We start from the raw sequence: 15,528 nt of genomic DNA, 5'->3' as shown, positions 1-15,528 counted from the left end.
ATAATAAATTAGCCATTAATAAACTTATCATATGTAACCATATCGAAAAATATAATGAACCAAAGTACTTACTGATAAACCAGTATTAAGGGGCCTCTCAACAGGCCATCGTTCCCAACACCAAACCTGGAGTAGGTATGAGCAACCCCTAAGGTTTGCATACCCTGAGGTGCGACGGCAGGCAACGCATAGCTGTCGATACGTCCATGCCAGGACTACGTTGCCCCAGCTGTACGCCGCTATGTTCTTCCACGGCTGGCGTAGTATGTCAAGGAAGATCTAGCTGATGGTGTTGCCTGAGACGTCTGGAAAGAGAAAAGCACCAAGAAAGTGCCAGAGCCACACTCGAGCGAACCTGTCGATCAGAGCCTCCTTAGCCTGTGGGTCTAAGTAATCAAAGCGCTCTGTGATCCAGGACAACGAAACACCGGAACTTTTCCTGAAATTGACCAAAGAAAATGAGATCCGATGGCTGCAGAAAAGCAATGCAAGTATTAAATAGGCTTCAATTTCTCACTTATTTTTCTTGAAAGCCCCGTTGTCCGGTGGAAGAAAGCCAGTAAACTGAGCCACCAGCTCCCTCCAGTGATCGTTGTCAACTATCCCTGTCACTGGAAGTCCCCCAACCGAAGGCCAAAAATAGCCTTCACGTCCTGCATGGTCAAGGTCATCTCGCCACAAGGTAGGTGGAACATGTGGGTCTCAGGCCTCCACCTGTTATAAGAATAGAACGACTGTTAGTTGCCTCAAATTTGTTACAAAAAAGTTTACGTACAAAGAATGCACTCGCACATGTCTACAGCTGCAGTAAGTAGTGCTGGGTCAAGGGGCGAAAGACCGTGGTTGACAACACGGACAAGATCGAGGAAGCCGGCATGCTATATGTACGGCGCGTAACGCTCGTCCCACTGGTGCGCCCTGGTGTGCTTACGGGGCCTCAAAGTAGGCAAGGCCACCTCTGTGTCGTTGTCACTCAAGATGTGTGCTCGATGCTGGTCGTCGTACTCCACCTCAAGAATGAGGTACAACGGGTGCTACGTGGAAGGGGCCATCCTGTTACAAGTTGATAAATAAAGCGTTAGAATATTCAAATTAATAAAATTCAAATTAACATTGTGTAGCATTGTAAAATTTGAACTACTTGTTATGCAATACGAACACAATATGAAAGCACATGTATATATATTCAAAGTAACAGACATATCATGAACTAGTAACATAAACAACTTCACTATAAATATAAGCATTTGATGAAACTTCATGAAGTCGTCAAAATCGACGTATCACGCACCAGTAAGTACCGACATTTGTAAACTAGTATCTATACCCAAAATTCCTAACTAAATAACTAACTATAAACTAAATAATAAATACCTAATCAATCCCTAAACCCAAAATCCTAACTATACTAGAACACACAACCTCAAACCTAAAAACTACCTACGTAAATCATAAACAAATTCACTAACCTAACTATCCTAAATCACTAACTATCCTAAATAACTAACTATCATAAATCAATAATAATCATAAAACCCTAACTATCCTAAATTACTAACTATCCTAAATCACTAATTATTCTAAATCAATAATAATCAAAATAACATGAAATCGATAGGGAGGTACCTTAGGAGCGGGTGGCCTTGACGAGCTGGCGTTTGTGGCGCGGCCGGCGCGGACGCGTGCGGGCGCTGGCGGCTGGCGGCTGGCGGGCAGGCGTGCGTGCGGGCGGACGGGCTCGCTCGCGATATTTATTTGGCCCTGCCGCGCCATGCACCGTGGCGCGGCAGAGCCCTGCCACGTCAACGATCGCGATTCCGGTCGCCGCCACGTCAGCCCTCTGCCGTGCCACCATGCATGGCGCGGCATAGGTATTTCGCCGCGCCAGGACAATAGGCGCGGCCAAAAGTGTTAGTTTAAAAAAAAAAAGCAATGTTAGATTTAAAATTAGTTTTCAAAAAGTATTAAAATAAAAAAAATCCCTAATCTTAAGTTTGGGCTTCACCATTGCCTCCAACTGCCATCCTTAGCAGCAGTGTTGAGTAGTAACTGAGAAGGATTAACTCATGTGAGGGAAGGTTAGGTTGTTTTTAACCATTTCCACATACTCCCCGTGTACTTATCTAGAGTTATCCTAAGTCAAAATATTTAAGTTGGACTAAATTTATAGTAAATAGCACTAATATTTATGGTATGAATTAGTATAACTAGATACACAATGAAATTGATCAAATATGTTTTCATAATCTACTTAGATAGCGTTCGGTTCAAGTTTCTGTAACGTAGTCGAATTATAGCAGTAAGGAATCCTTTTTGTTTTTGTTTCGTTCAAGTGCGCCATAAATAGGTACGATGGAATCGCTTTATAGTCCATCACAAATATGATTACACCCAACCTTTTTTGGGATAAAATCCCATGCTTCCTTGATTATAGTGTTTTCTGATTAGGTTTACAATTCCATTTACATTCTCCTACCAAGCACTATCTTATTTCATGTTATAAATGTTGTTATTCTTCACTATGAAGTTGGTCAAACTCAAGGTAGTTTGACTTAGAGTAATTCGAGAAGTTAATTTATTTTAGGACAAATAGACAAAAATAACAGCGAGGGTACCGCCAAATGGAGAGGTTAACATGTATACCTTTCTTATTGTCGAGAGACTTGAACGTAAACATGTAATCGTTCTCTCTAGAATTCCTTCCCTTCGCCCCCCAAAAAAGTGATTGTTGCTGACCATTAAGAAAGGTTGCTGAACTGTTGCTAGTTCAGAACTTAAAATCGGTTATTAATTGTGACGTTTGTTTCCCAATTCAACGAATCTGGGCTAGCATTAATAGGGAAGCGAAGCAGTCATCGATCAATCATCATCAATCGTACAGAAGAAGCACATGTGGTGACCGTCGGTTCACACAAAAAATGCTGTGACTATGATCCATGGTTGCAATGCAAGCTGCTAGTGGACCTCCGATTCAAATCCTTCGGCATGCTCCGATGGGGGCATTTTCCATCAATCACGATTAGTTCATCTTCCAGTTAATCACTTTCTCGTGTCACCGTCACTGATGCCTCTGATTCGACAGAGCGATCGAGGTGGTATTATGTTTTTTCTACTAGTGCTTGGGCCTTGAGCGATGACGTTGTACTACGACTTTGGTAAGCGAAACTGCTGTGCTTGATGCGCCGACACCAAGAGTCCAAGATTACATGTTTACGTTCAAGAATTACGTTGCACTCTTTCAAAGAAATAAAAGAATTACGTTGCACTACGACCAGCCAAGCACATAAATTCAATAGGCCGTCGTGGCGCCTCGAACAAGTACACTAAGCAAGCACCGGCCCAAGTGACATAGGCCCGTTACATTCCCCAGCAATCTGGACCAATCCGGCCTTTTTTCTAAACTCTAAGCCCGTCTTCACGGCAGCACACAAACTAGGCCGTTGAGCTGTCCAGCCCACTCCGCTGCTTTTCCAGAGGCCATCCCGCTCTCCTTCAGCAAAAAAACGGCCCTCCCATCCCAAAATTCTCTCCTCTCGGCAAGTTCCCCGCCCCAGGGAGGAAAGGGGAAAAAAGAGGGAGGAGAAAATTCTCCGTGATAACAGGAGCGCGCGAGAAAGCTGAAAGCTACTCGAATCTGGCTTTCGGGACCGCAAGCAGGGTTCGGCTTGGCCCTTTATGCCAAGCCTTCGCTCTCGTCAGAATCAAATCACGGCCAATTCCTCTCACGCATCATCACTTCCCTCTGAAAGTTGGAAGACGATGGACGTCAGTGCTTGGAGGCTTTCAGTATCGAGCAATCGTTTCGTCCCCCTGCGAGTAGTAGTCCCACTCGCTCTCATTCTGGCGACGAAACGACCGGAGGATGTTGGCATGCATGTTGCCGCCGGCAGATCCTGCCTGCACGGCTGCACGACTACTGGTAGGAGTACTATATATTCTTAATAATATAATGCATGCAGCTTTGCTTTGGTTGAGCCAGTAGCAGCTGGGCATCGATCGTCCTCGCCTTTTGGTTGGGTGGTGCGAGACGAGATGCCAAAATGCGTCGCCTACCTCCACCTCGACGGATAGATAGGTGGATAGACAGAAATCTTATCCAGTGCACTGTGTACGGGCTCAGTTCCGCATGTCTCCTCTTTTAAGCTCCTCCAGTCGCTTCTGGGCCCTGGCCCTCGGAGACCGTTCGGTTCGGCAACTCGGCACGCACAGTGACACGATCTCTGATCATAATCTCTCCCCGCGCCTTTTTTCTTGGGGAAAATAAAGACCAGATTCACAAGCTCAAATAAGTGAATCGCTTTAGAGCTGGCTGCCTGCCTGGCTGGTCCCAACGCCTGCCGCAAATGAAGCATATGCTGTACTGTATGAACAGCGAATGCTGGCTATCTTACATGTAGATTTGTTGAAGTAGTTCAACATATTACTGTGTGTAGAAGAGATTGTGATATTATCCAAGGTATTTCTGTGAGTCCGCAAAATAGGATCATGGTCTGCATGGCCAATTATGCGCCGGATAAATAAATAAGAATAGAAGGGACTTGTGCAGCGATTGACGGTGAGGGTCTCAGTTGCGAACTTTACCCATTCAGAGCGGCGACTTGGAGCATGTTCCTTGGACACTTGTGACTGCCCGTTGTAGCTAAGCTAGAGGTTCAGCTAGTAGCTCCTGTAGATAGCGCTGAATGTATGCTACAGCAAGTGGAACGCGGTACGCTCCAACCAATAGGCGATGAATACGTGGTAATAACCACGGTGTACTTCTAGGAAAGTGAGCCGTATAGTATGCGATACCCTACCCTACCCCCCACCCGCCGGAAAATTACTGAAGCTGATCCAACAGTGTATTATGAGATGCCTGGTGTGCTCCGCTGCGCACTCGACCACGCCGTCGTCCCCCAAACCAATGCCCCGTTCGCTTGGCTGATAAGACATAGCTCCCGTTCGCTTGGCTGATAAGACATAGCTGAAAGTACTGTTGACTGAGTTGTTATGAGAAAAAAAAAATACTGTTCATTGACGGAAAAAATACTGCTCCTAAACCAAGCGAACGTCTCAAATCCTTAATTCCGCGTGAAAGCGTGAAGGACGGCGGCACCGGGAAAAGTGACGCCTACTACCTGCCTAGCTCATCCATCCAAGCCCCAAAGGCAAACGGCCGGGTTGCATTATGCATGACGACGCCACACGACGTGACGATCGGCAGGCAGGCAGGTTACTGGATGAAGGGGGCAGGCGAGCATGGGATGTCCCGGCCCGGCCTACTATAGATAGATAGAATAGATCGAACGACCACCGATCTGCCTGCCCGCCGAGCACTTTGGATGGACGAGCTTCGCCGACGCCCGCAGGGGCCAGCTAGGGGAGAGAGGAATAATCCGCTTTTCCGCGCTACGGGCTGCAGGCGATGCCATCCAGCGCCAAGCGGGTACGACGGACGGGACAGCCAGCGGCGACGCGCACTACCACCGGTGGGTAGCGCGCGGGAGGGCACGGAAGAAGGGATGCGCGGGGCGGATCGCGACCGCGCCCCGGCCCGGCCTCGTGGACTCGTGCTGCCGTCACGTTCGTTCGCCCAGCCCCCAGCGCGTGCCTCTCAGCCGGCGGCCGGGCGCCGGCGCGCGTCTGCCCCACGCGTCTCCGAGCTTTTTTACGTGCTATATATACGTGGCGGTGTCGCTGTGGCTTTTGCCGTCGCGTGGTGACTGGTGACTCCCGGTATAACGGAGTTGTGGCTCAACTTGTTTTGGCAGCGAAAGACGATAAGGGAGGATCGTACGAGAACGTCCCACTTCGATCGGGAGGATGGATTGGTTTTGGTTCGATTCCCTCGCTTGGCATTAATTGTGCAGTCCTCGTCCCGCGTACAGAATCTCCGAATACAGGCCGGCCAGCACTTTTGCTTTACGGCAATATACAAAAGCCTTTTTTTTTATATATTCCTCGCCCTTTTGGAGCAGCGCATAGGGCATCAAGATGACAGGTCTACAGGACATAAAAAGCGTTTAAAGTTCAGTGAGTCAGGACGTGCACATCACAAAACACCCACACCCTCCGGTGATGACCTTTTACGCACACACTTCCAGAAATATCAAGCTTTTTAAACTCAACAGAACAACCTCATCACACAAACTCTACATGCCGTTCGACAGTCCTCCCTTTTAAGTTTTTGAATTGTGAAAGCGGAACTTCGGTCGATTAGGAGTCTTATGAAGCATCTTGATGCGTTCATAGTCTAGAAATGTAATCAAACTGATGTAAATCTGGCTTGCTAGTCCCTCTTATATGATATGGTAGTGCTCCTGCTAAGTTAAATACTTTATGGGATGCCTCTAACAGATTGCGGCTCTAACATGGCAGCCGACAGTATATATGATATGACAACGCAGTGCTCCTACTGTTTTAAATACTCACTTCCGTCCACGTAAGAATACACTTACAATTCAGGGTCTAACGTTTGTCCCAAAACGAACACAACTTTAGGCCTCACGTAGTCACAAGTGTAGTGGAGCAGCTGTGTTGGACGCTCCTGTTGATGGATGCAGGTGTGAAAGTTTAATACTCCCACCGTTTTTTACATGTTATGATAGCTTTGTTCTAAGTTAAACATTTATATCGTTAACTGTTGACTTTTAAAATAAATATAGACTCGTGACATAACATCTATGCTTTAGATTCACTATGAGAAATATTTTCATAATATATAATAATTCGTATGCGGTGGAACTATAACGATTTTTAAAAAAAAATTGATGATCAAAGATAGTAATGCTTAACTTAGGACAAAGATAATGTGACATATAAAAAAGAAAGGAGGAAGTATCGTATATCTTGAATTTGCTCCTGTTGATCAGCAAAATTCCTAATGAGTAATCATAAGATTCACAACTTATACAGCACTTTGTGTTAAAAAACTGGATGTGTAGGGGTACACTCCTCTTTTTACCTCTTGCCTAACTCCTCCTTGGAAACCGATACTACGATAGTTACAAGCTTTTCCGGATAAAGAGAGTCCTTCATGGACAAGCCCTAACAGGGCAGCCTATGATTTGAGAATTCTACGTGGCTGGTCCTATCCCCTTTTGCAGCGTCAAAATATAGCCTATAAATTTCATAGCACGTTATGATTGCTTTGGTAATTATTTCTTTCATATTTGCCTGCACTGTAGCCAGTGCGTGACTAGCAGTAGTAAAAAGCATGCCAACTTTCGCACATTGAGAATGAGACGACATTGTATTGCAGAACCAGAAAACCATTTGCTGTCTGCATCAATCAAGTCAGAAGGAACACATGCTCTTGGCAGAAAATTTTTGTTGCATTATTACTTCACCTCGCTTTCCACGAGATCACCGGCTAGTTAGGGGAAAACGCAAGTAAAACGATTACAACACGCGCACACTCCACTATTGAGATTTTAAACATAATATAAGAAGAGGAAAAAAAGAAGCTCCCTAGAAAGACGGGGTACCCAACCATACCATCATATAGCAGTGTCTGGTGGTATAGCGCTTTACAACTAGGGCTGCTCGGTCAGATCAGCCACACGGTTCTTTTGTTTCAATTCATCACCGGAATTTTTTTTTGTGTAATGTAATCAGATGACTCCGTCGCAATAAGGAGAGGGGGTCGGGCAGGCAAAGGTTTTTTCGTCGACATCGCAGCAGCAGGCTCTCACACCGTGTAGTTCTGCTGGATGGTGTCGATGTCCAGCCCCTTGAGCTTCACCACCGACTCCACGTGGCCCTTGAGGGTGTTGAGCTCCCTCAGCCTCGCGATCTCAGCTCGTCTCTTGGCCTGCTCAGCGATCTCCGACAGCTCGCGGTAGCTGCTCTTGTCGTTGAACAGCGTGTTGGTGGCAGCCTCCGGTGGCTGGAGACCGTGCAGCGTCCTCTGCGCGGTGGCCCATTGCGCCTCCCTCTCTTCCCGCCCGTAATCCTTCTTGGTGGTGAAGGCGGTCTGCACACAGGGATTCAGAAATACATTAGCAAATGGCTTGAGAGATAAAAAAAAAGGCAGTTTGTTTGCTTCTCCGGCTATTGAAACAGAAATCCTACCTTGTTCTCGAGGAGGTTGTCCCATGCCCTGCCGCTGAGCACGAAGCGGATGAAGAACTTGATCAGGTCCAGAGGGAAGTAGAACACGATGCTGTAGAGCCAGACGACACCAGCCCAGCCCCAGCCGATACCCTTGATCCTGGCAAAGCCCCAGTTGGCATAGACAGCGAGGAAGGTAGCAACCTGCATCAACAAAAAGGCGCAGATTAGTCATGTGCTGTCTTCCATGAACTTCCATTCAGCTCACAGGCAGTCCGGCACTTACAAGTTGAGCGAGCAGGAACGCGGTGACCAGGAGCAGACCAGGGCGCTCCACGAAGGACCAGCTACGGGAACGGGTGACGAAGATCAGAGCCTGGCTCACAATACTGACTTGGAGGTACAACGCAGACATCATCTCATGCTCACTGTCCCTGATTGACCTCACACCGAATTTGTCCTGCACAATAACATGGTATGGTGAGAACAAACCAAACTTGGAAAATACATACCAATCGAGGAGATCGATACAAAGGCTTTTGGGGAAATTTTGAGAATTTACCGAGAAGAAGTCGGTCTTGTGCATAGCCCAGAAGAAAATGACAGTCATCAGAGCAAGGTAGCTTCCAAGCACGACACCGGTAGCAAAGATTTCCTTCAGCTTCCAGCTGTCGGGCAAGGGAGATGGCTTAACTCTGTCCTTAGAGATGGTCATGATGGTACCTGCAAAAACGAGAAGACGGTGAGAAATTGAGAAGTGATGCCTATACTATGATACGATTAGAAAAAAAAACAACTATACATACCATCATTGAGAATGGCAATGATAAGGACCATGAAGGGAGAGAAATCGTATTGCCAGATCAAAGCAATGAGCAAAAATCCAAGCTGCAAAACAAAATACACATTAGATTGCAGACACAGTGAGCTTTCCATTTTAGTTAAAAAAATGTCAGGTACTTACCACTATACGGATTGTGATGGAAACAGCATAAATCTGTAGATTCACAAGATGAAGCAGGGAAAAGAGTCAGAACGTAGATCATATGCACGCTACCATTAAAAAAAGGAGAATAGATGCTTAGAAAAGAACTGACGGTGTAGTTCTTCATCCTCTGGAAGATGCATCTGCTGGTAAGGACAGCGCTGATAATGACACTAAGACCTGGCTCAGTAAGGACAATATCGGAAGCACTCCTTGCAGCATCAGTAGCATCCGCAACAGCGATACCGATGTCGGCCTTCTTAAGAGCTGGGGCATCGTTGACACCATCTCCAGTCATACCAACAATGTGTTTCTTCTCTTGCAGTCTCTTCACAATCTCATACTTGTGTTCTGTGTAACAAAAATCCCATAAGCAAAAGATACTTTATATAGCAACTAGACAGTATTTATAGGTATTGGTCTCACCAGGGAAGACTCCGGCAAAACCATCGGCCTTCTCAATGAGCTCATCAACAGGAAGTGCTTCAAGCGTAGAATCCTTGTTTTGGCCGAGCAATGCTGAGGAAGGATACATGTTGGTACCCATGCCAAGCCTCCTTCCGGTCTCCTTACCAATAGCAAGTTGATCACCTGAAGTAAAAAGATGTCCAAATTTAGCCATTGCGCAAATACTGGCGCAACAAATTGTATGATCATTTATTAGTGACAGGCTATGTACCAGTAATCATCTTGACGTTAACACCAAGAACAAGAGCCTTGCGAATTGTCTCAGCACTGTCGTGCCTAGGTGGATCAAACAGGGGCAACAAACCAACGAATTGCCATGGTCCACCAGGGGACTCCTTATTTTTCTCAGGCACTTCCTGTGGTAAGGTCACATTTTCTGAATGAGAAAATGGCTCACCGATCACCAAAACCGAAATGACGTGAAAAAGAACATCAGCCAAGATACCTGTCTGGCAACAGCAAGCGAACGGAGACCACGCTCGGCATACTTCTCGATAATACCGTGCACCTTCCGCCTCAAATCCTCCTTGCAGTGGCACAGGTCAAGAATCTGTTTGGGTTTCATCACAGGAGCAATTAATTAGTCACGCTGAAAGAACAATTTTTTTTTTAATTCCAGAATAAGCAACATCATCGCAAATTTCCTCACCTGCTCAGGAGCACCCTTGCTGACACGGTGCCAGTTGCCATCGCCATCAATGTATGTCAGAGCAGTCCTCTTATCAACAGGGTTGAAGGGCAAGAAATGGACTTCCCTGATACCAGCCCTGGCCTCCTTGGGATCAGCAAGCATGCCAACCATGGCAGCATCGATGGCATCCTGGTTCTCAGTCCTTGAAGCCCTTGCAGCCAACAGCAACACATGGTCTTTGTCGACGCCTTTGCAAAACACCTCGACGAGGTTCTTGTCGACACTAAGCTTGTTGAGGGTGAGTGTGCCAGTCTTGTCACTGCAAAGCACATCCATACCAGCCATCTCCTCAATGGCAGTCATCCTCTTAGTGATGGCACCCTGCTGTGACAGCTTGTGCGAACCGATGGCCATGGTGACTGAAAGCACAGTAGGCATGGCAATTGGGATACCACCGATCAAGAGAACCAACAGGTTCTCGATTCCGCTGCGGTATTTGCGGTGCTGGATTGGGAACATGACGATGATCTCGACGATGATGCCGACCGCAATCGAGCAGATGCAGAAGTTACCAATTGCTGTCAGGACCTGTTGGAAGTGTCCGACCTGGTTGGTGCTGTCCACAAGATGAGCAGCCTTGCCGAAGAAGGTGTGCACTCCAGTGGCAATGACCACAGCCTCGATCTCGCCCTGCTTACAAGTGGACCCTGAGAAGACTTCGTCCCCAGGGCCCCTGGTAACTGGGAGGGATTCTCCGGTAAGCGCAGACTGATCAACCTTGAGAGGATCACCCTCGAGGAGACGAGCATCGGCAGGGACGATATCACCAAGCTTGATGCTGATGATGTCACCAGGAACCAAGATTGCAGCCTCTTGCTCGCCCCATCGGCCATCTCTCAGAACCTAGAACACGTAAACCAATCTGATGAGATGAAATAGATAGCAAATTTTTTAAATAATTATCAGCTAATGTAACAGTATTAAAGTTTATTTTAAGTAGTCATTAGTACCTAACACATTTCAATTTGTTTGACTCGCCACAAGTTGGATGAATAAAACAATATTTAAATGACAGCGATGTTTTGCAAGCAATGGCATGTTTTTCTTCTCTAATCTAACATAATTAAAAACACTGGAAAAGGTGGAGGATGGCAACCCAAGTTGAAAATTCTGAGCTAGTTGAATGCCACGTGCAAGACAATAATGCATCCCCTCCAACTTAGATAACTTCCAGCCATGGATAAGACTAAACCTACGTATGAATGGAACTGGAACTTGACTTCTCAGCAGAAAAACGTATGTCCTGTATCCAAATAAGCTGCAAATGCCAAGGCGCACCAAACTATCCCAATTCTTTATGCCAATCAAACAGCATCTAAAAGATGTGTACCTATCTTTTCCTCAATAATGGAATATATTCCCAATCATGACCCATCCAATGGACCATTCAGAACTTGAAGTTTTTGGACATGACATAAGTGGAGCTTTTTCAAGCTGAAAGCTAGTACAGAAAGATTCCTCCTCCAACTATATTGCAACTTGTCCATGAAAATATCATTGCTACCTTACTATGGAATAATTCATGTATTTTTCTCTTTATATTCTTTCAGGGCTGTTTTTTATTGTTTTAAAAAAGTTTCATTTAGTTAAATATAGCTTCTTGTGCTCACCTTGGTTTTGGGAGCAAGGTTGGCCATGAGTGCAGCCGCGGCGTTGCCGGCATTGTTCTCCTCAATGAAGGAGATGGTGGAGTTGATAACGAGGAGCACGATGATACCGACGAAGTCCTCCCAATCCGGGGGCTTGCCACCACCGTTGGCAAGGGCAATGGCCATGATGGCAGCCATCTCCATGACCCATGACAGCGGGTTCCACATGAACCCAAGGAACTTGAGGATCTTGCTCTCCTGTGAAACATAAGACAACCAAAAAGCTTCAGCATCGCAGACAGTGCATATATGGACTCAATCGAAAGGAAAAAAAAAAACTAAGTGCAGATTTACCTTTTTCTCCTCGAGCTTGTTGGGGCCAAAGATCTCGAGACGCTGCTGGCCCTCGCTGGAGCTCAGCCCCTCGCGGGTGCATTTCAGTTGCTCGAACACCTCCTCGATGGGGATATTCTCCTACAAATATATACAAACGCCGTTAGTGAGGCGAGATCAATTCTTTTTGCACGGTGTAAACACGTACTGTCATTTAAAGCCAGAACTGTCACAGAACACTCCATGCAAAGCACGTATCTCCTCGGGCCCACGGTGTCAGTGACTATAAAGTTAGCGGTTGGAACATGGAAGAGCCCAAAGGACAGGGAGATGTACGGGGCCAATGATTGCCAACAGTACGGCCGTCCGATCTCGATCAGAGGCCGCTGGCGCAGGGCTCCCGTCCCCACTGCCGCTCCGCACTTTCCGTGGCCCCTACCCACGTGTGACCCAGCAAGCACGGGCCCGGGGATGCGTGCGGGCGCGTGTGAACCGGCCGAATTGGACGGAACAAAAAGATGAGCGGAGGGACCACCGGTCATGCTCAGGTGGCTGTGGCCTGTGGCTCATGGTTCTAGTGCAGTAGTGCTCCACTGGGTCAACACGGATTATTTAATTTAAATAATAAAATAAGTAAAAGCTAACGACGGCTCAAGGAGCACGGATTTCCTATTTTTCCTCCCTCGGCCTATTATGGTCGTTAGCGCCTAATCTCAGCAGCATGATTCCTGTCGATTTGCGTGCACCGCGCAAATGACTTTTTAGATGGCGAGTGACTTTTCCAGTTTGACTCTACGTGCAATTTCGTACTACACTAATAATAACCAATATTATTATTGCTTCGGTTACGAATTGAAAAGTTAACACATACCGTACTAATAAAAAAAAATCCAAAGGGGACTGGTAGCGGGACTGCACAATTTCAGATATTTTAGGCTCCTATTCTAAACAATTTCGAACCATGGGAGCAATCGACAGATCGATGTCTATATATGGCGAAAAACTAGTAGATTTTGCTCCATGATCAAATCAGGGAACGTATTAAATACGGCAGATCATCAAAACAGCAATAAGTGAGCGACCGATTTCAGAGGTGGGTATCTCTCTCACCAAGCTAAGAGATAGGAGGCCTGGGCGGCGGGGCGGCCTACAAAGCTGTAAGCATTCAATCAAACAGCTCACATGAGCAAGACACGGGAGGAACATGACCACCGCCAGGTGGCCGGCCCCTCCTCCCCTTGACAGAAAAGCCGGCTGAGAGATAGATTGAGCGCGTATAATAGCAGGCTGTAAGCCGACTAAATGCTGAGGTGGATGAGAGAGAAGAGGAGAAAGAGGAGAAGCGGACTGTAAGCTTACAGCCGGCTTAGACACAAGAACCAAGAAAGTCTGTGGGAGAGACAAGTAGGCCATGTATTAACTATAAAAAGCTAACTACTATATGAATGGGCAGAGAGAAGGCTGCAAGGAACCTTACAGCCAGCAAGCCGGCTATATTATTAGCCTTGCTCTAAAGGCCGCTTGCAAGCCCATCGTCCTCGTCATGTGGCGGAGAGGATGGAAGCAAACTAGTGATAAATAAATGGAACTAGCGACCCGATATCCGATTCGGGCGCTAGGGTCGGACGCTCGCGCTGCTGTCCCTAGGCATAGATGCACCCCCCGCCCTCAACCAGCAACCTCGTCCCCATCCCCCGCTTCCATCGGGATGCCCCCGCGCACGACCGACACATCCGCACCTTGCGCCTCCGAACCTCATCCCCATCTCCATCGCCATCCTCATCCCCATCCGTTTGCCTGGCCCCGGCAGGAGCGCCCCCCACCGTGTCGTGACCCCCGACGACGGCTCCGCTCCCCAACGCGCCCCCTTCCCCAACTGCAACATAAAAAAACAGTATACTGCAACATCGAAAAAACATATACTACAACATCAAAAAAAATGTATACTACAACATAAAAAAAATTATGCTACAACATTCGAAAAAATACGCTGCAACATCTCAAGCAGTAGTACTGCAACATCGCAATAATATCTGTTACAACAACCAAAAAAATCCCATTGCAACATTCAAAATCATCAGTTGCAACATGAAGAAAAAAAAATAGTGTAACACGGCGAGATCTGACTTCGAGAGCTCGTCGGAACCCTAGCCACCGCCGCATCCCTTTGATCCAGAGGAGAGGAGGAGGAGGAGCTAAGCCTCAGATCCAAATCCCTCCACGAGCTACCTTATCGGAGCCGACACTGTCGTCCTCGTATCCGGTGGGGTGCGGGGGCCGGATCGCAGGAAGAGTGGGGGTGCATGGAGGGTGCATGGAGGTCGCGGCGCGCGGTGCCCCCGTCCCGGGGACGTCCCAGGAGAGCCGACAGGAAAGCGGGCGGAGGAGCGCGCAGGAGAGATTGAGTGTGGGAGAGCGGGCGGAGTGAGTACGGGAGGCAGCGAGCGGAGCGGGGAAAAGTGAAGTGCCAGTGCAGACCCGTCTGTGGAACGATGCGTCCGCTTAGCATTACCCATAAATAAAGGCATAATAAAATCTTTTCGCAGGGAGAGGAACAGGATTTCCTTCAGGTTTTGTTTTCTTTTGCAGGAAACGTTTCCTTTTCGCAGAAAACAAACTCCTGCTCCTGCGTGTGAAATCGATGCACATGTTTCAGAGTTCAGACTCTGGCCTCTTTTGCTCGTTTTTTTCTCCAGGACCAGCTGCGTGGCGAGGAGGACACAACGGGAAGTCAAAAGGGCAGGCAAAACTGACCGCCGTTACTTGGATCATCCTTACCTCTAGCAGAGTCAGCGCGTACGAACGTACTACTACTAGAAATATTGCAGTCTGAATTAAGTCGCAAGCAACAAAGGATCGGAGCGAGGCAGTGGTAGCGGCAGCAAGCAGTAATTCCTTACCAGATCCACGGCTTCATTCTTGATCTCCTCGAGCCCACCCATGGCGGACGGCTGGCGTTGCTAGAGGCGAAGCCCGACGGCAGACACGGGCATATGCCGCACGGACGCCGCGCCTCCTCGCTTCTCTTCTTGTGCGAGAAGGAAGGGGAGGGGGGAGGGTCCAATGAACGGGACGGGGGGGGGGGAGAGAAAGGGCGAGTGGAAAGTGGTGGTGGCCGTCGAGTGGAACGGGAGATGGGGCGGACCTATATAGCCCCGAGCCGCTTTATACCCGCAGGCCGCACGCCAGGCCACCACTATCCCTAGCAGCTCTACCACCACCCCGTGGGGACCCACGGAGCCGCCAGGTGGGTCCCCGCGCTCGCGGCCTCTGTTCGCGCGCCCCGTCGAGTTAGGCCGCCCCCGCGCACCGCACCTGGCCCGTTGGCACCCGGTGAGATCTGGCCTGCGCGGCACCGGCACCGGCACCGGGCGTGGCCCCGCGCGTCAGCCGCGTGTGGACGTGTAGATATACCAACGGCTTCGGCCTTC

General features: G+C 47.9%; 1 protein-coding gene across 2 annotated transcripts; it reads right to left on the bottom strand.

The window, feature by feature from the left end:
* Positions 1 to 7,294: 7,294 nt before the first annotated feature.
* LOC136497840 (plasma membrane ATPase) lies at positions 7,295 to 15,231 on the bottom strand. 2 transcript variants are annotated; one of them, XM_066493712.1, is made up of 14 exons: positions 14,998 to 15,230; positions 12,119 to 12,238; positions 11,786 to 12,022; positions 10,134 to 11,018; positions 9,930 to 10,034; positions 9,696 to 9,840; positions 9,443 to 9,607; positions 9,129 to 9,367; positions 8,996 to 9,028; positions 8,838 to 8,919; positions 8,594 to 8,754; positions 8,318 to 8,491; positions 8,053 to 8,235; positions 7,295 to 7,954 (listed from the first exon to the last, which is right to left on the bottom strand). In XM_066493712.1, the coding sequence occupies exons 1-14, from the start codon at positions 15,037 to 15,039 to the stop codon at positions 7,670 to 7,672; spliced, it is 2,856 nt and encodes a 951-aa protein (XP_066349809.1). In that variant the 5' UTR covers positions 15,040 to 15,230; the 3' UTR covers positions 7,295 to 7,669. The 2 variants fall into 2 exon arrangements, with proteins under 2 accessions (XP_066349809.1, XP_066349808.1); XM_066493711.1 differs by having other exon boundaries at positions 8,318 to 8,754; positions 14,998 to 15,231.
* Between the last annotated feature and the right edge of the window lie 297 nt (positions 15,232 to 15,528).

Source organism: Miscanthus floridulus, chromosome 12 (assembly GCF_019320115.1).
Source record: "Miscanthus floridulus cultivar M001 chromosome 12, ASM1932011v1, whole genome shotgun sequence".
Lineage (NCBI taxonomy): Eukaryota > Viridiplantae > Streptophyta > Magnoliopsida > Poales > Poaceae > Miscanthus > Miscanthus floridulus.
Note: the sequence above shows the minus strand (reverse complement) of the source record. Positions and strands in the feature narration are given on the sequence as shown.

Excerpts from the sequence above, each read along its gene's own strand:
- LOC136497840 (XM_066493711.1), bottom strand. The coding sequence starts at position 15,039 with ATGGGTGGGCTCGAGGAGATCAAGAATGAAGCCGTGGATCTG. Across the intron at positions 9,368-9,442 it reads TTTTGCCGGAGTCTTCCCTG|AACACAAGTATGAGATTGTG; the intron begins GTGAGACCAATA and ends TTTGTTACACAG. Across the intron at positions 9,029-9,128 it reads AGAGGATGAAGAACTACACC|ATTTATGCTGTTTCCATCAC; the intron begins GTCAGTTCTTTT and ends GTGAATCTACAG.